The 21,235-nt window shown below is 50.2% G+C and overlaps 1 protein-coding gene across 1 annotated transcript in view; it reads left to right on the forward strand.

Moving 5' to 3' along the window:
• Nucleotides 1-8,844, forward strand: part of Galnt10 (polypeptide N-acetylgalactosaminyltransferase 10) — a 165,582-nt gene extending 156,738 nt beyond the window's left edge. Inside the window, exons 8-12 of the mRNA XM_048334333.1 lie at nucleotides 471-578; nucleotides 5,460-5,681; nucleotides 6,401-6,517; nucleotides 7,516-7,665; nucleotides 8,643-8,844. Of these exons, the coding sequence (XP_048190290.1) occupies nucleotides 471-578; nucleotides 5,460-5,681; nucleotides 6,401-6,517; nucleotides 7,516-7,665; nucleotides 8,643-8,801 (756 nt within the window). The 3' untranslated portion in view covers nucleotides 8,802-8,844. The remainder of the gene's footprint in view (nucleotides 1-470; nucleotides 579-5,459; nucleotides 5,682-6,400; nucleotides 6,518-7,515; nucleotides 7,666-8,642) is intronic.
• The last annotated feature ends 12,391 nt before the right edge of the window (nucleotides 8,845-21,235 follow it).

Raw genomic sequence — 21,235 nt, forward strand, 5'->3', positions numbered from 1 at the left:
CCTGTCATCCTAGCTATTCAGGAGGCTGAGATCTGGGGGTGATGGTTCAAAGCCAGCCTGGGCAATGGAGTCCATGGCGCTCTTATCTCCAGTTGACCAACAAAAAGCTACAAGTGGAGGTAATGTGGCTCAAGTGGTAGAACACTAGCCTTGAGTGAAATAGCTAGGGGACAGCAGTTCAAGTCCAATCCTCTCACTATGTTAATGTTGGGGCTCCTCTCTTACCAGCTCAGGCCTCAGACAAGTCTCAGAGCTTCTCTGAGCCTCGTTCTTCAGGAAGCTCTCAACTCTCGTGCTCTCTCCCTCCCTCCCGAGGTTACAGCTATCTTCTCTTGCCATTAGTTCTGGGCCCCGGAGGGCCCCGCTGCAATGTCCTCTGAGAGATGCTGACCCTTGATGGCTGGCCCCGGGTATGGAGAAATGGAAGCGTACTCCGCAACTTTCATTGTTTCTCTCTTTTCACCCTCCAGGTGTGGATGTGTGGGGGCCGCATGGAGGACATCCCCTGCTCCAGGGTGGGCCATATCTACAGGAAGTACGTGCCCTACAAAGTCCCTGCGGGAGTCAGCCTGGCCAGGGTAACAACGTGGGGCTGGGGGCAGGGGAGGGTGAGCCGGGGCCCTAGGCTGTATGGTGGTTAGGTGTGAAGGGATGGCCCTTTCTCCAGGTGGAAGCCCATTTTATTTATCAGTTTATTTATCAGTTGGTTGGTTGTGGGGCTTGAACTCGGGGCCCGGGTGCTGCCCCTGATCTCTTTGGCTCAAGGCTAGCGCTCTATCACTTGAGCCACGGCGCCACTTGCCGTTTTCTGGTGGTTCAATGGACATAAGCATGGACTTTTCTCCTCCTCCTCTAACCTCCCTCCCCACCCCCACCCTTGAAACAAGAGCCTCAGATCTCAGCTTCCTGAATAAGCTAGGATTACAGGTGTGAGCCACCAGCACCCGGCATGTGGTGAAAGCCAATTTAAAAGGCACTTGCTTAGAATAAAGCCTCACGTGGACACTTTATAGGCTGTGAGACATTGGGGAACTTGCTGACCGTCTCTGAGCCTTTGTTGAAAGTGAGCCCCTCAAGCACTGTCAGGAAAATGGTGGCAAAAGGTGTCATGTGAAATACTGGACACAGGCAAGCTTTGATTTCCCTGTGTTTTATTTCCTTGGCTTTTTGTTTTTATTGTTGCTTGTTTGTTTGTTTGGGGTGAGGAGAGGAGATACTTTTGTTTCCGAGGTCCTGAAATCAATGGAACCCAGAACGTCGCACGGTTCTAAGCAAGTGTTCTCCTATGAAAGCTCCATCCTGGTTTTCCTATGTTTAGGTTAATTTGGATTCGAGATTTACTGTGTAGGTCTGTGAGTAGCTGATTTGATCTGCAGCCTTGGTGTGTGTGGGGGGGGGGGGGTAGGCTGTAAATCAGAGCAAACTTGTAATTTCACCGATTTTTACTTAGGAAGAGGTTAAAGTCGGCCCAGTTAGGTGTTAGATACATGTTAATACAGATAGGGTAAGTGGTTATAAAAGTTCCTAGAGGACGGTGGGCTAAACATAAATGTTGCTTTTTCTCCTTCCCACACTCCCCACCGTCATCGCACGAGAAGATATGTCAGGAGCTAGATTAGCCAGTGGCTACAAAGGGGAAATCCATTCGCTGGGAAATTTGGGGGTTATATTTATTTTTTGAGTGGAAGTATAAGGTTTGAGTTTGGGGGTGGGGCTCAAGATGATCCATAAAAGAAAACAAAGGAAGGGGGCCTCCCCAGAGGGCAGCCCAGGCCATGGGGAGGCCTGGAGCCCCCTGAGGAAGTCCACGCACAACTTTGCTCAGGTGGCGCCCCCACACCCCACCCAAGGATGCCGGCTGGGGACCCATCGTCCCATGCTCCGCCCCCCCACACCAGGGGTGAGGGGCTGGGGGCAGAGCCGGCGTGGCGCTGTGCCACCTGCGTGGAGGGAAAGGAGGGCCTGCAGTGCCCTCTAGTGGTAGAAGTGTCCAACAGCATCCTGACATCCATCACAGGAATTGGGGCCTTTGGGCTCCCCTAAGAACTCCAGCAGTTAAGTCAGCACCATTTTTTCTGCAAGCCCAAGTCCAAACTCTGGCTGCTACAGAGGGTCTGGGGACACAGACTGGCCCCTGAGTAGGCTCAAGCATGCTTTTCCTTTAATGAGCTCATAAGACACACACACACACCCCCATAAGAACACACCACCCCCTCCTGTTTACTTAAAGGTGGATGGACTCCCTGAGGAATGGCTAGCTGTCCACACAGACACTCCCTTGTAAAAACTTTACCTGTAATCCTAGCTTCTCCGAAGGCTGAGATGGGAGAATCACGGTTCAAAGCCCAGCCTAGGCAGGAAAGTCTGACACTTGTCTCCAATTAACCAGAAAAAAAAAACAAACGTGGAGGTGTGGTTCAAGTGGTAGAGCACCAGCCTTAAGTGAAAAAGCTAAGGGAAAGCAAACTGGCCCTGAGTTCAAGCCCCAGGACCTACATGGGGGAAGAGGAGGAAGAGGAGGAGGAGGAGGAAAAGGAGGAAGAAGAAGAAACAGTAGTTGAGCCATGAAGTCCATGAAGATTCTTCTGGCTTTCCTTGATGAACAAAGATATGTGAGGAAACAACATAAAGTTCTTTTCTTGGGTCCAGTCAAAGACACAAAAGTTCAAGGTCTTGGAGCAATGGCTTATTCCGCCATGTCTACTCCATGCAGTATTGACTCTCCTGGGCAGATGTGAGCGGAGCCGTTGGGTGGGCAGGTGGGAAAGGAAGGAATTCTGTGCCCTAGGGGCTCAGACGCAGAGGCTGTGTCAGGCCCGGGAGCAGTGGGTGGATTTTCCATTTGGGCTTGGCAGTACTGAGGTTTGAACTCGGAGCTTCATGCTTGCTAGGCAGGTACTCTACCACTGAGCCACACCCCCAGCCCTTGGGTGCAGTTTTACATGAAGCACAGCCTTGGGGGTAGAGAAAGAGCACTGAATGGACTGTCTACAAAGGAAGCCATGTCTGTCTGTTGGGCTGAGTTAAATAAATGGAGGATCCCAGTGCCCTTGCCCCACCACCAACCACCCGCAGGCCCAGGAGGATACTCCATGCTCCGCCATCTTGCCTACCCCTGAGGCCCAGGACTCCTAGCCCTGCCAGCATAGGTATTGGGGTGGTGACACCTAGCAGCGGGCCTGCTCTTCTTTCCTAGCCTTGATCTGACAAACTGACACCTTCCATCATCACCAGCTCCGGCCTCGGGCCCGGGCCTTCATAGCACACAGCTTCCAGCAGCTGGGCGGGATTGGGTACCATCTGGGAGGAGACCCTAGCAGATCTCCCCCCGGCCTACCTGCTGGCTGCCCTGCACCTGCGCAGTCTGTACCTAAGAAAGTGAGTCGGCTGGGCGCTAGGGGCTCGCGCCTGTCATCCTGGCTACTCAGGAAGCTGAGATCGAAGGACTGAGGTTCCAAGCCAGCCTGGCAAGAAAGTCCATGAGACTCTCAGCTCACAAACCACCAGAAAACTGGAAATGGAGTTGTGGCTCAAAGGAGTAGAACTCTGGCCTTGAGCAGAAGAGCTAAGGGACAGTGTTCACCTAGTTGCTGAATTCAAGCCCCGTGACCAACAAAAAAAAAAAAAAAGAAGAAGGTGAGCGAACTGTTCGCTACCTGGCCATCCAGTGGCTGGAGCCTGCACCCAGAGAGCCGGGCCCCAGTCCTGCAGAAGTCTCCCAAGGGTGTCCTGAGCACACTTCACCTAAGACCAGGACTCCCTGGAAGGACTGCTGACCAAAAGGAATGGACATCCTTTACCTCGGCATTCCTGCCGGGTCCCTGCAGGTGGCGCTGTGGTGACGCATTGCACAGTCTGCAGCAGCAGCAGCTCAGAAGAGATCCAGAAGAGATCTCAGAAGAAGATCCTCAGAAGAGATCCCCCACCCCAGAGGCTGGGAATGTGTGCTGAGGAGATGTTGATCTTCCTTGGCAATCCCACGCGATCTCTTTTCTGTGTCCTGATCCAGACACGGGGATGATTTACAAAGTACCATCCTCACCTTTCACCTCTCTTGCTCACACCTTAGTTGTTGGTATCTCTCCAGCTGCCCAACCCAGGACAGGCCTCCAGGGATATAAACCAGCCACTGGCAGACGGCTCGCCGCACCCTGAGGCATGGATGCGGCACAGCCGAATGGTGACATTTGGGGTGGATGAGGCCCTATGATTAGAATCAAATTGAAGGAAGTCGAAAAATCCCCCTAGCCCATTCTTTTATATCCTTCAACCTAGTGGTAATTCAAAACTAACTTTTCTTTCTTTCTTTTTGGTGGCCACTGGGCTTGAACTCGGGGCCTGAGCCCTGTCTCTGATCTCTTTTGCTCTACCACTTTGAGCCACAGCACCACTTCTAGTTTTCTGGTGGTTCATTGGCAATAAGAGTCTCCCAGACTTTCCTGCCTGGGCTGGCTTTGAACTGCAGTTCTCAGATGCACTGTGAGGAAGGACATAGTTGTCTTAATTGAAACATCATAGTTTACTTACATTGTCGCTAAGCAACACAGTCATATGGGGCCAGTTTGTAGGGCCTGGGCACTGTCCCTGGCTTCCTTTTGCTTAAGGCTAGCACTCTACCACTTGAGCCACAGCTCCACTTCCAGCTTTTTCTGTGTATGTGGTGCTGAGGAATTGAACCAGGGCTTCATGCATGCTAGGCAAGTACTACTACCACTAAGCCACATTCCCAGTCCTGTTTTGAGTTTAGTTTTGTTTCACCTGAGGAATCAAACTCAGTATCTGACACTTTTTGCTCATTGGCTAGCACTCTACCGTCTTAGCCACACCTCCAACCCTGCACCACTGTTTTTTTTGTTTGTTTTGCCAGTCCTGGGCCTTGGACTCAGGGCCTGAGCACTGTCCCTGGCTTCTTTTTGCTCAAGGCTAGCACTCTGCCACTTGAGCCGCAGCACCACTTCTGGCCATTTTCTGTATATGTGGTGCTGGGGAATCGAACCCAGGGCTTCATGTATACGAGGCAAGTGCTCTTGCCACTAGGCTATATCCCCAGCCCCACCACTGTTTTTTATATGTAGCCAGTCACTCACCCCAACTGACAATGTGCTTGTGACTCTACAGAAGGCCACCAAGTGGTAGGCCTAAAAATGGATGGCTTGGGCTGGGAATGTGGCTTAGTGGTAGAGTGCTTGCCTAGTATGCATGAAGCCCTGGGTTCAATTCCTCAGTATCACATACACAGAAAAGGCCACAAGTGGTGCTGTGGCTCAAGTGGTAGAGTGCTAGCCTTGAGCAAAAGGAGCTCAGGGACAGTGCCCAGGCCCTAAGTTTAAGCCCCAGGAATGGCCAAAAAAAAAAAAAAAGATTAATTCCCCCTGCTAAGACCTTTTGCACCGTACACCCTGGCCTGGGCTGGGTTTGTGAGTGAGCCTGACCCTACCCCCTGCCCTCCTTCCCCCCAGAACCTGAAGCGAGTGGCTGAGGTCTGGATGGATGAATATGCGGAATACATCTACCAGCGGCGGCCTGAGTACCGCCACCTATCGGCCGGGGACGTCGTGGCCCAAAAGAAGCTCCGCGGTTCTCTCAACTGCAAAAGTTTCAAGTGGTTCATGACCCACATTGCCTGGGACCTACCCAAGTTCTACCCGCCCGTGGAGCCCCCAGCCGCAGCCTGGGGGGAGGTGAGCATGCTTTTGTATTATAAAAGTTACAGTTTCATAAATCAGGTAATAAAGCCAGGTGCCGGTGGCTCGTGCCTGTCATCCTGTCTACTCAGGAGATTGAGATCTAAGGATCATAGTTCAAAGCCAGCCCTGACAGGAAAGGCCGTGAGACTCTTATCTCCAATTAACCACCTAAAAACTAGACATGGAGCTGTGGCTCAGAGTGGCAGAGCACTAACCTTGAGCAAAAAAGCTCAGGGACAGCATCTAGATCCAAAGTTCAAGTCCCATGACCAAAAACCAAAAAAGGTAATGAGTACATTTCTTTTTGGACAATATGGCCACCTCTTCCTTCTCTGTTTCCCAGTTTTCCATCCCCTCCCCACCCACCAGTTGCATAGTTTATTTTGAGAAATATTATTTTGTAAGATCAGATGCACACAGGCATTGTGCCTCTGTGTTCCTTTTGGTTATTGTGTTCCAGTGTATTTTAGATTTTATCTCTCAGAGCTTGGCTTACTTCACTTAACATGATTCATTCTGGGTCCATCGCCAACACCGACTATGCCTGAGTCAAGCCCCACAAGCGTTGGGGGGTGGGGGGCTCTTGCTGAGTGTCTTCTGTGAAAAGGGGCGGGCACTTCCGCCCCTTCCTACCTGAGGACTCGTCGGCAGGAGCCACCAGCCAGCCCCTGCCTCGAGCAAGCCTCACTGTCCACTCCTCCCCTCTCTCTCAGATTCGCAACGTGGGCACCGGGCTGTGCATAGACATGAGGCACAGCTCCCTGGGCTCCCCACTGAGGCTGGACAGCTGCGTCCGGGGCCGTGGGGAGGGCACCTGGAATAATATGCAGGTAAGAACCCTTCCTTGGTGACCAATGAGGGGTTTTCTGGATCCTCGCCCCTGGGGGTGGGGGCAGGGGGACACATGGGTGGTTCTACCTTTTCCAGGTGATGTTGGTACCAGAATTCTGGCCATGGCGGCTTTAGGGTAGGGCTACCCACACAAAAAAACCTCCCTGAGTTCCTGGGTTCCTCTTGTGTTGATTAACCCCACATCTACTGAAGCTCTGGCCCTCCCTGTGGAAATTCTGCCATCTTGGGTCATTGATCATGGGGGATGGCTTTAGGTATTAACATCACCTTGGACTGGATGTGGGCGGCTCACGCCTGTCATCCTGGCTCCTCAGGAAGCTGAGCTCTGAAGATTGAAGTTCAAAGCCAGAAGCGGAGTTGTGGCTCAAAGTGGTAGAGTGCTAGCCTTCAGCACAAAAGCTCAGGAGCAGTGCTTGGGTCATGAGTTCAGGCCCCAGGACCGGCACAAAAAGAAAAAACGGCACATTGGGGCTTTGGAATGTGTGTTCGTCTCTCTCTCTCTCTCTCTCTCTCTCTCTCTCTCTCTCTCTCTCTCTCTCTCTCTCTCTCTCTCTCCCTCCCTCCCTCTCCCTCTCCCTCTCCCTCTCTCTCTCTCAATGCCAATCAGTCTTCAATAGAGCTGGTGGAGAGAAAAATAAAAGCTTAGCAATTGAAAGCAACATACGGCCCAGTTAAGATCCCCATTCAGTTATTTAATGTGACTATAAAGTGTGTGTGCGTGCCCTAGTACTGTGGGCCGAGGGCCCTGCACTTTTTCTTAGCTAATTTACTCCAAGCTGGCAGTTTACCACTTGAGCCACAGCTCCACTTCTGGCTTTTTGGTGACTCAGTGGTGATAAAGAGTCTCACAGACTTTCTTGCTGAGACTGGCTTTGAACCAGTATCCTCGGATCTCTGCCTCCTGAGTAGAATGACAGGCATGAGCCACCGGCACTCGGCTCCCTAATTTTTTCTTCCTGTTATTCCTGCATGGCAGGTTTTCACCTTCACCTGGAGAGAGGATATCCGGCCGGGAGACCCTCAGCACACCAAGAAGTTCTGCTTCGACGCCATCTCGCACACCAGCCCGGTCACCCTCTATGACTGCCACAGCCTGAAGGGCAACCAGCTGTGGAGGTACCGCGAGGTGAGAGGAGGAGATGCCCGGGGAACAGGGGGAGCCTGCAGGGCCAGGGGTGCTGACCAGCAGCGGGTACCTCACTGCTTCTCCCCCCACCCCCGGAGCTGGCTCACACACTCTGAAGTGCATTAGTGCCGCAAACCTGCCAGGTCTGATTTTACAGAAGAGAGGCCCCAGCCAGGCAGCAGTGCCTCCCACCTGCCCTGCTAGCTAGCTCCTCAGGAGGCCGAGGTCTGAGGATCGCGGTTCAAAGCCAGCTTGAGCAAAGAAGAGTCCTTCTCCAGCAGGGGCTGTGGTTCAAGCGGTTGAGCACTAGCCTTGAGCAAGAAAGCTAAGGGGCAGCACCCAGGCCCTGGGTCCAAGCCACAGTCCTGGCGCAGAAAGCGGAGGAGGGGGACAGGGATCCAGATTTCTGGGGGGTGGGGGTGGGGGGAGCTACAGATTTCAGGGGTGGGGAGGCAGGCAGGCCAGGATCCAGGATTGAGTTGGGGGGGGGGTCAGTGTCAGGGCCCCAGGTTTGAATTCAAGCCCCACTACAGGCCGGGGGAGGGGGGGAGGGAGGGTGGAAGGGGGACGGGATCTCCAAGTGTGTGTGAAATCAAAACATCGTAGACACCAGCGACTGAAAAGCCCTCGGAAGAACGCGGAGTTTGACCGGAGGCGGCCGGCGTTGCGGGCAGGGTTCGGGAGCCACACGGTCACCGCTGCCCCCCGGGCATCAGCCGACGTCTGCGCAGCCCGCCAAGTCCCTCCCGGCCTTCCTCCATGCTGCGCTTGCCCCTGCGCATGCGCGCCCCTGTCCCCGGCCCGGCTAGGGCCAGCTCCAAGCTGCGCTTGCGCGTGCACATCCCCTTGCGCATGCGCATCACCGCTCCCCCTGCACGGTCCGGCACGGCTGATGGCCTGGGTGCTGCGCGTGCGCGTCCCCCTGCGCGTGCGCGTCCCGCGTCCTCGGCACTGCCTGACGGCCTCTCGTCTCCTAGGATCAGACCTTGTTCCATCCAGTGAGCGGCAGCTGCGTGGACTGCAGCGAAAGCGACCACAGGATCTTCATGAACGTCTGCAACCCTGCCTCTCCCACCCAGCAGTGGCTGTTCGAACACACTAACGCCACCGTCCTGGAAAAATTCAACCGGAACTGAGCCCTCGCCGCCCCCCTGGCGGGCCTGCACCCCCCCTCCCCCCTCCCCCGGCCACCTTACCGCTGCCGCAGGGAGGGCAAGGCAGGATCTCAGGGTCAGAAAGGCGCTGGCCACATGGTTCAGAACCGAGGGGCTCGTGAGGCCCGAGGAGGGGGTGTCCTCTAGGTCCTTAAGCTCCTGAGTTGTTGGGGAGAGGGTCCACAGCGAACCCCATAAAAGACCCCGCAAGAAGGCAGAACCTGTTTTCGTCCTGGCTGGTGTTGCAGCAAAGCCAGGGTGATGAAGGGGCCTTCGACATTGTCACAGGCCCCCCCTGTTATGTGGGACAGTTCCCCAGGGCACCCAAAAGGGAGCTCTCTGGCAACCCTGAAACATGAAAGGGCCCCCCCCCCCCGTTTGCTGCTGGGGGAGGGGGGCGTGCAGCGTAAACACCAGTGACACCCAGCTGCAGGAGCAAGGGAATGAATTCTCCTTGGGTCCTGAGTTCGAGTCACTGCCATTACCAGCCAGCTTCCATTCTCTGCCTCAACCCTGGTGACCCCGTCAGAGGTCACCCCTGAAACCTTCGGAGCCCTCAGTCCTGAACACTGGCCAGCTGCCACGGGTGGTGGGGTCAGAAGAGGGCTCCAGATGTTCGTCCTCAGCCATCGATCTACAAAACGTCTTCCTCCAGCTCTGTGGGTATTTGAAATGCCCATTTCTGTGCCCTCTGGGCACAAGGTCAGCCCAGCCGCCAGCTGGGGGGGGGGGGGAGCGGGGGGACTCATTTAGATGGCCTTGGACCTAGACCTCCAAAGTAGCAATGCTGGCAGGATTTCTCCATCCATGCTTCCATCTCTTTCTCCCTCTCTCTTGCAAATCTCTGCCTCCAGAGAAACAGGGGTGCTGCAAGGCCCTCGGCCTCCCAGACTGGAGAATTCCAGGATCAACTGTGAGCGACACCCTAGCCTTCCAACAGTATCCTCTTTTCTAGTTCTCACAGAGCTGTAGACCTCCTCAACCACTCTTAGGATCCCATGGCCAACTAGAATGTTCCAGATGGATCTGGTCTTCTAGCATCCAATTGTGGATATCTCAAATGTGAAACGCAGGTAGAATAGACAGGCTGCCCCACCCCCACCCCCCAGCCTGCCGACTGTCTGGAAATCAAGGTTGGAGGAATGAGAGGGAGCGGAGAGACCTGTGTCTGCTGGTTCGTGCCTCCCCCCTCCCCCCTGCCATCCACACGGCAGCTGCAGTGGCATTTTACAATGAAGAAGCCAACGCGCCCCGTGACCAAATCCACACCCAGCTCCATGCCAGGCTCCCAGAGGGTTCCCAAATGCATCGGAAGGATTTCCAAGCTTGCTTACCTTGTTAATTGGCAAGTAGGATCCTGCCTACCACCAGGCATCTATCTCCCAGCGAGCGCGGGAGATGCCTAACACCGGTATTCTAATGGATGTCAGTCTCGTGTTCTTCCCCCCCCCCTCCCCCCTCTGCCTTCATAACCCAGGTAGGACTCTGGGAGCAGAGTCGTGGGCCTGCCTTTGAAAAGCGGGCTAATCTCAAGGCCATCCACAGAGGAGGAGTGGGGCGATGAACGCTCCCAAGTACACACGCATGCACGCACGCACAGACCATATGGCTGGCAAAGGAGCGCTTCCCTGTAGCCCCTGGGCTATGGCTGTTCGTGCGCCCCCTAGTGTCCTCCACGGGAATGCCATCTGTCCGCAGAAGGGCGTTGGAAAAGATGCCATTCCTTCTAGAATCCAGAATGAGGACCGACCAACCTGTGTGTTAGAACTGGGGGAGTAGAAACATCAGAGAACAATGCAGCATTTTATTCAAGTCAAAACCGTGCCTTTAAAAAAAAGAAAATGCAAATCCCTAAACTTGAACCATTTCCTAGTGCCTTGCTAGACAGACTGAAGGGGGGAGGGTGGGGGCCAGGAACATTTTTTGGGGGGGTGGTGTGTAAATTCCTATATGATGAGTGTGTTTCTTCAGTGTCTGTGTGTGTGCGCGCTGGTCCTGGGGCTTGAACTCAGGGTCTGGGCACTGCCCCTGAGCTTTTTTGCTCAAGGTTAGTGTTCTACCACTTGAGCCGCAGCCCCACTTGTGGCCTTTTTTTTTTTTTTTTGATAATTCAAGAGTCTCATGGAATTTCCTGCCATGGCTGGCTTTGAACCTGGATCTCCTGAGTAGCTAGCCTGTCCTTTTTATTTTATTTTATTTTTTCTTCAAGCAGGAGGTTGTTGGGCCTAGCGCAAAATCTGAGGCTAGGAGAGTGTGGTGGGAAGGCAGGCCCGGTCAGCGCAGGAACACCAAGGAAAGAACATCTCCATGTAACTAATGGTGGCCTCTCCGCCCTGAGGAAAGGCCTTGCCTCTTTTGGCCCTGTGAGGAGCCATACCTGTAATCACCAAGCCAGCCCCCCAAGGAGACCCCTTGGGGTCAAGGCGTGCAGAGTCCCAGACTAGGTCCCCGGGTAGCTCTGTTCCCAGAGTCCTTTGCGTGCAGGAGGAGCCATTAGCCACCTTAGCCTCCCCTTCCTTTGGGTTTTTGTAACTGCTGCAGCTTGACGCAGTGTGACGGGGAAGAAAGCAGGCCAGGACTGTGTTGCCGAGCCTGCCCAACAGTCCTGAGCCCCCTTGAGTTAGTTACCCCGTCATAGTTAGAAAACATCTCTCATGGATTCTCCTGGTGAGAACTCAAAAAACCCAAAAACGGGCCAGGATATGTGGAGATGTCATCAGAGACTGTGACCCCTTTTCCTCCAGTGCTTTAAGTCACAGAAATGGGGCGCAGACATGTTTCAGTGCCGTGAGCACTAGACCTATTGAGGGCTAAGCTGGGGAGGAAGGGAAAGCCGTTCCATCTTCTGCCTCCAGTGGGAGCATGCAGCCTTGAAAAGATCCCACAAATGGTCCATTTGGGGGCTGGGAATGTGGCTCAGTGGTAGAGCGCTTGCCTAGCATGCATGAAGCCCTGGGTTCGATTCCTCAGTACCACATGCACAGAAAAAGGCAGAAGTGCTGTGGTTCAAGCCCCAGGACTGGAAAAAAGAAATAGCTCAGAGGCGTGGGGAAGGGGTTGGGGGGGGGCTGGAGCTATTGGGGAGACCCTGAGAAAGTGAACTTGTAAAGAATACAGCTTCTGGGCCTCCCGAATGAGGCCTGCCTGCCTTCTTCGCACCTCTTCCTGTCTCCTCCGTTTCTCCCATCTTGGGAATCTGAGAAGAGCAAAGCACTTGGCCACAATGGTTGAAAACTGGGGGTTGGGGGGATCCTTGCTTCTGCTGCCCCTGGTTTGCACAGATGGGGTGACTTGTTAGAAGTCTTCAGGGCCCGTGCATCTTGTTAATGTCTTCTGAAGACCAAGAGGAGTGGGAGATGGAGAGGCCAGTGTTATTCTGGAATTCCTTCTTGCTGTCAAACAGATGTTCTTTGTGAAACAGCCAGTGACTATTTTATTTCCGAAATGTAATTAGAGCTGAGGCCCTGTCCTGCCAGATGTGAATATGGTTTTAAACATCCCCAAAATGGCATGGACCTAGCTATGCCCACCCACTGTGGGGGGGCATCCTGAGGACCCTGGCCCCCAAGGGGCATGGAGACACATGGTGGGTGGGAAGCCAGACAGGGATTTCACGGAGAAAACTCAAGAAGTCCACCCACCCCTTGAGGAAATGGCCGACTGCGTACAAAGTGTGACTGTGATTGTTCAATAAACCTCTAGACTTTCTCTAAGGAAGTTTCTGGCATGTTCCTTCACATCGAGTGCAAAAAGGGCTGTGAAAGATACAAACTGGACGGCCCTGTCATCCCAGCTACTCAGGAGGCTGAGATCTAAGGATCATGGTTCAAAGTCAAACCGGGCAGGAAAGTCCATGAGACTAGCTTCCAGTGAACCACCAAAAAGTAAGAAGTAGAGCTATGACCCAAGTGGTAGAACACTAGCCTTGAGCAAAAGCAGCTCAGGGACTGTGCCCAGGTCCTGAGTTCAAGTCCCAGAACTTGCACATACATTAAAAAAAAAATCTCAGATCTTATACAAATCCTACCCCCATGCAGATCTCTTAGTTTCTTTTAAAACAACTGGTTTTTAATGACATTCCAGTTGTCTCCCTGCCTGTCACTCAGTTCCCACCAGGGGGCGCTGGGGGTCATGGCTTGTGGACTACAGAAAGCTCTGGCCCGTGCTACACAGGTTCAAGTCCTAGATTTTTATTTCACTTTATGTATTGATTAGGGTTGGTTTTTTTTTTTAATTTAAGTAGTTTACATAGGGGTTTCAATTCAACATACCAATTTATGAGTATAAGGCATCATCAATGTAACCCCCTTCCATCATGCTCCCCCTGCCCCCCCATCTCCCAACCCCCCTCCCATCCTAAATGCCCTCCAGTCTCAGAATGCTAACCAGGTTCCTGTTTTTACAGACAAGAAATCCAGAGAGGCCCAGACCCAATGCCTGAACCTCCACCTTTTAAATATCCTTGCCCCCAGGTTACCACACACACAGTTCTAGGCAGTAGCTTTCCAGATGTGGGGGGAGATGCCTTTTTAAAACCCCTTTCCAGGGCTGGGGATATGGCCTAGTGGCAAGAGTGCTTGCCTCGTATACATGAGGCACTGAGTTCGATTCCCCAGCACCACATATATAGAAAATGGCCAGAAGTGGCGCTGTGGCTCAAGTGGTAGAGTGCTAGCCTTGAGCAAGAAGAAGCCAGGGACAGTGCTCAGGCCCTGAGTCCAAGCCCAGGACTGGCAAAAAAAAACAAAAACCTTTCCCCCTGGGGTCCCCAGCCTCTCCACATAATTCCATGAAATAATGAAGTAATATTTAGATGCTGGATAACTGATAGATGATAGATAGATCGATGATAGGCTGGGAATGTGGCTTGGTGGTAGAGTGCTTGCCTAGCATGCATGAAGCCCTGGGTTCGATTCCTCAGTACCACATACACAGAAAAAGTCAGAAGTGGCGCTGTGGCTCAAGTGGTAGAGTGCTAGCCTTGAGCAAAAGAAGCTCAGGGACAGTGACCAGGCCCTGAGTTCAAGCCCAAGGACTGACAAAGAGAATCAATATACATACTATATTCCAGACACTCAGGTATAAATGTAGAGACTTCATTTAAGGAGGAGCTAAAGCAGGCATTCTCTGCCCACAGAGCTTTCAGTCTAGTTGGAAGAACAAATAGGAATCAAACAGCCATCAAAATGAGGGTAGTGGCTTATGCCTGTAATCTTAGCTACTTAGAAGGTCCAAATCCAGAAGACTGAGGTGTGAAACTGGTCCAGGCAGAAAAATTCATTAGACTCCCATCTCCAAAATAACCCAAGCACCAGTGACTAGACCCTGTAATCCTAAACTGCTTGGAAGGCAGGATAACATCTCAAAGCTAGCCTGGGCAGAAAGTCTGTGAGACTATCCTCTCAAATGAACCACCAAAAAGCCAGAAGTGGAGTTGTGGTTCAAGTAGTAGAGCACAAACCTTGAGCACAAAAGTTCAGGGACAGCAGCACCCAGGCCCTGGGAGTTCAAGCCTGACTACCAGCACAAATAATCATTATTATTATGAATAGCCAATAAAAAAAAAGGAGCTAGAGGCCCTGAGTTCAAACTCTAGTACTACCAAAAAAAGGATGTAGTTGAAAGCATGGTGAGATTCGCAAGGGAGACATTTTTAAATGGCTTTTTTTTTTTTTTTTACTTCTCAGCAATAGCTCACATCTATGATCCTAATAATATTAAAAAATGTATCACTAAGCTGGCAGCTGCCGGGGGCTCATGCCTGTCATCCTACCTACTCAGGAGGCTCAAATCTGAGTATCACTCTGTTTGGAGCCAGCGTGTGTGTGTGTGTGTGTGTGTGTGTGTGTGTGTGTGTGTGTGTGCCATAACTGAGGCTGGAACTCAGGGTCTTATACTTTCCCTTGGCTTTTTCACTCAAGGCTAGCACTCCACTCCACCACTTGAGCCACACACCTCCACTTCTGGCTTTTTTCTGGTTAACTGGAGAGGAGAGTCTGTCAGATTTCTCTGCCCAGGCTGGCTTCAAACTTCAATCCTCACTTTTTAGCCTCCTGAATTGCTACACTGATAGGAATGAGCTACCAGTACCTGGCTTGAATTTTGTTTAAAAGGCAAGATATGGAAAACAGCAAGGACTAAGAGATCAAATGTGCCTCATGACACATCCCCTACTTGCATGCATAATTCAATTCTAAAACTATGACTAAGGTCCAAAGTACAAAACTCAAATGATAAATTTGTTCTGTAAACAGATACTTGTGTACCTTGAACAGCAAGTGGTGAAGTGGTGTTATATTTCTAGTTACACCTACATTTTTTTTTTTTTGGCCAGTCCTGGGGCTTGGACTCAGGGCCTGAGCACTGTCCCTGGCTTCTTTCTGCTCAAGGCTAGCACTCTACCACTTGAGCCACAGCACCACTTCTGGCCATTTTCTGTATATGTAGTGCTGGGGAATTGAACCCAGGGCCTCATGTATACAAGGCAAGCACTCTTGCCACTAGGCCATATCCCCAGCCCTACACCTACTTTTTTAGATACTTTTTTTTCTTGGTAGTCCTTGGGCTTGAACTCAGGGCCTAGACTCTGTCCCTGACCCTTTTTGTACTCAAGGCTAGCACTCTACTACTTGAGTAACAGGTGCCACTTCCAGCTTTTTCTGAGTAGTTTATTGGAGATAAGAGTCCCACAGACATTCCTGCCTGGGCTGGCTTCAAACCACAATCCTGGGGCTGGAAATATGGCCTAGTGGTAGAGTGCTTGCCTCACATGCATGAAGCCCTAGGTTCGATTCCTCAGCACCACATATATAGAAAAAGTCAGAAGTGGTGCTGTAGCTCAAGAGGTAGAGTGCTGCTAGCCTTGAGCAAAAAGAAGCCAGGGACAGTGCTCAGACCTTAAGTTCAAGCCCCAGGACTGGCAAAAAAACAAAAACAAGAACAAAACAAAAAAACAGTTCTCAGATTTCAGCCTCCTGAATAGCTGGGATTACAGGCATAAGCCACTACCACCCATCCCTGTTTCAATTTTTTTTTAAATCTGGGCACTGGTGGCTCAAGGATAGTACCCAGGCCATAAGTTCAAGCCCCTGAACCAGCACCAAATATATATACATATATACATATATATGTGTGTATATATATATATATTCTGCCATTTGAAAAACCCAGCTCTTTAAAGCTTTCAGTCCAACTTATAAATCTTGTTATTTCATTTTTAAATCTTGTAACTTTTCATATAAGGATGAGAACAATCATTTTCACTTATCCTTTGATTCCAGCTGAATTGTTACATTGGGTACAGTTAATCCTTCTTAAACATTTAGTGGACTTATTGCCTTAATTAATCAAATTTCCTCGGGACATTTCAAAGTACAAGTACAAATTTAATATGCTTGATTTTTCTCCAACATTTTAAAGGCCCAACAGGGTAAACCTATAAATCTAAAAAGCAAAGTCTTTCGAAGCACTTAAGCAACTGTTGTAAATTGATGACCTAAACTCAATAATTTGGGCTGGGAATATGGCCTAGTGGCAAGAGTGCTTGCCTCGTATACGTGAAGCCCTGGGTTCGATTCCTCAGTACCACATATATAGAAAATGGCCAGGAGTGGCGCTGTGGCTCAAGTGGCAGAGTGCTAGCCCTGAGCAAAAAGAAGCCAGGGACACTGCTCAGGCCCTGGGTCCAAGCCCCTGGACTGGCAAAAAAAAAAAAGAACAAACTCAATAATTTAGCAAATTAGATTCTCTTGACCACTTCAAGAACCTTAAATCCAGATTTCTGAGCCCCAAACTATTTCCACAATGATTTTATTTATTAGTCTTGGATAGGGGGGAAAATTGACATTTTTTTAAAGTTGCCTAGGTAAGTGTCTGACTACAGTATATATAGTGTATATATACACTATATATATATAGTCTGACTACAGTAATGTGTGTGTGTGTGTGTGTGTGTGTGTGTGTGTGTGTGTGAATACTGGGGCTTGAACTCAGGACTTTGTTGCTGTCCTTAGCATTTTGTTTGTTTTGTAATGGGCCTTGAACTCAGGGCCCGGGTGCTGTCCCTAGGCTCTTTTTGCTCAAGGCTAGTGCTCTACCACTTTGAGGCAGAGCACCACTTCCACTTTTTAGGTGGTTCATTGGAGATAAGAATCTCACAGACTTTCTTATTCGGGCTGACTTGGAACTGTGATCCTCAGATCTCAGCCTCCTGAGTAGCTTGGATTACAGATGTGAGCCACCAGGCCCGGCTTGGAATCTGGAAATCTTGAAATGGAAGACTGGGAGATACAGTAGCAGTTTCAACAAATGCAAGTTACATAAAGGTGACAGATGGGGAATGGGGTGTGTCTCCATTGTTAGAGCACTAGCCAATGAGTGAAAGTGTCAGCTACTAAGTTCAAGTTCCCATCTTGGACCTTAAAAAAGAAAAAGAGATGAGGAAGAAGAAGAAATTTGACAAATGGAAAAATTCTGATACTATGGTGGCCCCCAAATAAAAAAGTACAGGTCTGTGCAGGCTGGTGTTGTTAGGGTTCCCCCAAAGAAATAGAACCAAAATTAACAGACCCATCTCCAGAATTGATGAGAAGGGGAAATTGTAGAAGCAGCTATAGCAGACTGCCCAAGTCCACATCTCACATTCGAACCCTTCTACTCAAATCACAGGCATGCATTTACCCCAGGGCTGAAGGCGTGGCTCAAGAGCAGAGCACCTGATAAGTAACTACATAGCCTGAAACTCAAAACCCAGTACCAGGGCTGGGAATGTGGCTTAGTGGTAGAGTGCTTGCCTAGCATGCATGAAGCCCTGGGTTCAATTCCTCAGTGCCACTTACACAAAAAAAGCTGGAAGTGGTGCCGTGGCTCAAGTGGTAGAGTGCTAGCTTTGAGCCAAAGAAGCTCAGGGACAGTGCTCAGGCCCTGAGTTCAAGCCCCAGGACTGGCCAAGATAAATATTAAATAAGTAACCAATCAATATAGGCTGAGCATATAGCAAGAACAGCCAAGACTCTGAGGGTTGAAGCAGAGCACCCAAAATAAAACTTCAATCTCCCCTCCTGCCATACTTGTGTTGTGGAGTCTTTGTGTACAGACATAGCCTCACACAGAATACAATGTTCTTTAGAAAATAAGTACAAGGTATATTACCCATAGCAATGAACCAGCCATCTTCCACTGCCCTGGATAGACTGCCAACTGCTTTCTGTGTATACATCTCAACTCTCCAGCTGGAAAATACTCTTTTAGTCTGAAGGATGGGAATTACATTTCATCTCCCCATAAGCAACCCCACACAATGCTCTCAGGAATTTACTTTGGAATACTTGAACTCAAAGGGAGGACTCCTATTAGATTGTTTGGTTCTATTTTTTTCTACTGGAAAAGCACATAAGTAATAGGAAAAAAATAAAATGAAATTCTTATAAGGGAAAGGGCAAACGGAAAATAGGAGAAAACTATCAACCACATTCTTGTAGTCCAGAAGTAACACTATTAGTACTTTGTTTTTGTGTTTCTTTTTGTTGTGCCAATTCTCACACTTGAACTCAGAACTGGCATGCTGTTCCTCAGCTTTTTTTTTTTTTTTTTTTTTTTTGGCTCAAGGCGAGCACTCTAGCACTTGAGCCACGGCTCCACTTTTGGCTTTTTCTTGGGAGAGGGGTAGTGTATTGGAGGTAAGCACCTCACAAAGCCAGGTGCTGGTGGCTCACATCTGTAATCCTAGCTACTCAAGAGGCTGTGATCTGAGGATCAGGATTCAAAGCCAGCCCAAGCAGAAAAGTCCACCAGACTCTTATCTCCAATTAATCACCAGAAAACCAGAAGTGGCACTGTGGCTCAAAGTGGTAGCATGCTAGACTTGAGCAAAAGAGCTCAGGGACAGTGACCAGGCCCTGAGCTCAAGCCCTATAAATGACATCATCATCATCAATGTCTCAAGGACTTCCTTGCCCAGGCTAGCTTTGAACCAGGATCCTCAGATCTCAGCCTCCCAACTAGCTAGGATTACAGGTGTGAGACACTGGCACCAAGCTGGTATGTTTCTTGTACATAAGAAAAAAAAACAAACAGATGTGTGCATATCATATTCCACATGCAAATTTTACATGTTCGTGTGTTGCATTAATTTCTTTTTTTTGGTTTTGTTTTGTTTTTGTTGCCAGTCCTGGAGTGTGGACTCAGGGCCTGAGCACTGTCCCAGGCTTCTTTTTGCTCAAGGCTAGCACTCTGCCACTTGAGCCACAGCGCCACTTCTGGGCTTTTTCTATATATGTGGTACTGAGGAATCGAACCCAGGGCTTCATGTATACGAGGCGAGCACTTTACCACTAGGCCATATTCCCAGCCCTAATTTCTGAAATCATATTTTTCTAGGTAATTTTTTTTTGTTTGTTTGTTTGTTTTGCCATTCCTGGGCCTTGGACTCAGGGCCTGAGCACTGTCCCTGGCTTCTTTTTGCTCAAGGCTAGCACTCTGCCACGTGAGTCACAGTGCCACTTCTGGCCATTTTCTGTATATGTGGTGCTGGGGAATCGAACCCAGGGCTTCAAGTATATGAGGCAAGCGCTCTTGCCACTAGGCCATATCCCCAGCCCGGTAATTTAAGTCTTAAAAATTATATCTAGGCTGCGAATATGGCCTAGTGGTAGAGTGCTTGCCTAGCATGCATGAAGCCCTGGGTTCAACTCCTCACCACCACATACACAGAAAAAGCTGGAAGTGGCACTGTGGCTCAAGTGGTAGAGTGCTAGCCTTGAGCAAAAGGAGCTCAGAGACAGTGCCCAGGCCTAGAGTTCAAGCCTCAGGATTAGCAAAATGTAAATAAATAAAAGCACCACACATAAACCACTTTATCATGGAATCTGCTTAGAAATGTTGTAAGTGATGTCATCCAACCCTCAGCCATGCCCTACAAAGGACTCCGCCCAGCTGTTAGAACTCAGGCTCTTAACAATAAATCCCTCTCTCTACCACCCCCCAGCCTTGCAGTCTGGCAGGTGGTAGTGGTTCTCTTTCATTGACAAGAGGGACACCAAAGAGATCTGAAGGAGGACTGAGCACTTTCTGAGTACTGGTTTGAGGGGGTCTGCCCACTCTGGTCTCCTGGGTGTGTATTTAGATGCCAGAGCTTGCTGTGCCGTTTAACCTTCCCTATAAGAAAACAATGACTACCATCAATAAGCCAGATGATTCAATCAAGCCCGATTCAATGATTCAATTAAGCTAGCTTTCCTGTCCACAGAAAATCAAACACATGGCTCTGAGTATAGTGACGATAGCGGGTTACTTCTAAGAGGCAATGATTCAGATGTAGATGAGACAGTCAGGCATAAGGAGAGTCTACAGAAACATTGAACTTGGCAGGATCCACTATTCACGGGAAAACTTCCACCTTCCTAGCTGAAGGTAGAATTCTGATACTAAGCATGAACCAGCTGTGGGTCAGCCATGGCTGTCAGAATATCATCCATATACAGCATCCACACTCACCCACCCACTGACCCTCTTAGGTCTCATAGCCTGCCTCGCCTGCTCCTCCATAAAGTTGCAATGCCTACTATAGATCTTCTGGTCCATTTGAAGATTGATTAGCTGGGTAAAAGCATTCTCATTTTTTTCTTGGGAGGTGGGGGGGGGGCAGTCAATCATGGGGCTTGAACTCAGGACCTGGATGCTATTCCTGAGCTTTGGGGCTCAAAGCTAGTGCTCTACCACTTTGCGCCACAGCACCACTTATGGTTTTCTGGTGGTTCACTGGAGATATGAGTCTCACAGACTTTCCTGCCCAGTCTGGCTTTGAACCATGATCCTTAGATCTCAGCCTCCTGAGTAGCTAGGATGATAGGTGTGAGCCACCAGTACTCAGCCTACCTGCCTTTCTTTCTTTTCTCTTTGCTTTTTTCTCCTTTCCAAAGTACATTTGTCCCTCTAGAAGAACAATTACTCACTTGGCTTGACTGACCAAAAAGTCCTTGAGCTTCCATACTTGAAGATAGGATGTATGGGGAAGGGGAGGGGGATAGGAAGGTGGCTTGGTGGTAGGGTGCTTGCCTAATATTCGTGAAGCCCTGGATTTGATTCCTCAGTACCACATACACAGAAAAAGCTGGAAGTGGAGCTGTGGCTCAAGTGATAGAGTACTAGCTTTGAGCAAAAGAAGCTCAGGGGCAGTGCCCAGGCCCCAGATCAAGCCCCAGGACTGGAGATATATGGTGGGGGGCTTCTGGAGATAAGGGGCTTCCCTCTTTTCATCATCTTCAATGGACTTTCAGGCCTGCCCAAGTTTATGTGTGAAGAGTGCACAGGTGCTAGGGGTCTCCCGTGCTCCAGAAGAGCTTCTGGGTCACCCTCTCTCTCACTAGTCCAGGTGGGAGCTAGGCCTGCTTCACTGTAATCAGGAATGTCCTCTCCTA

Source organism: Perognathus longimembris, chromosome 25, assembly GCF_023159225.1.
Source record: "Perognathus longimembris pacificus isolate PPM17 chromosome 25, ASM2315922v1, whole genome shotgun sequence".
Classification (NCBI taxonomy): Eukaryota; Metazoa; Chordata; class Mammalia; order Rodentia; family Heteromyidae; genus Perognathus; species Perognathus longimembris.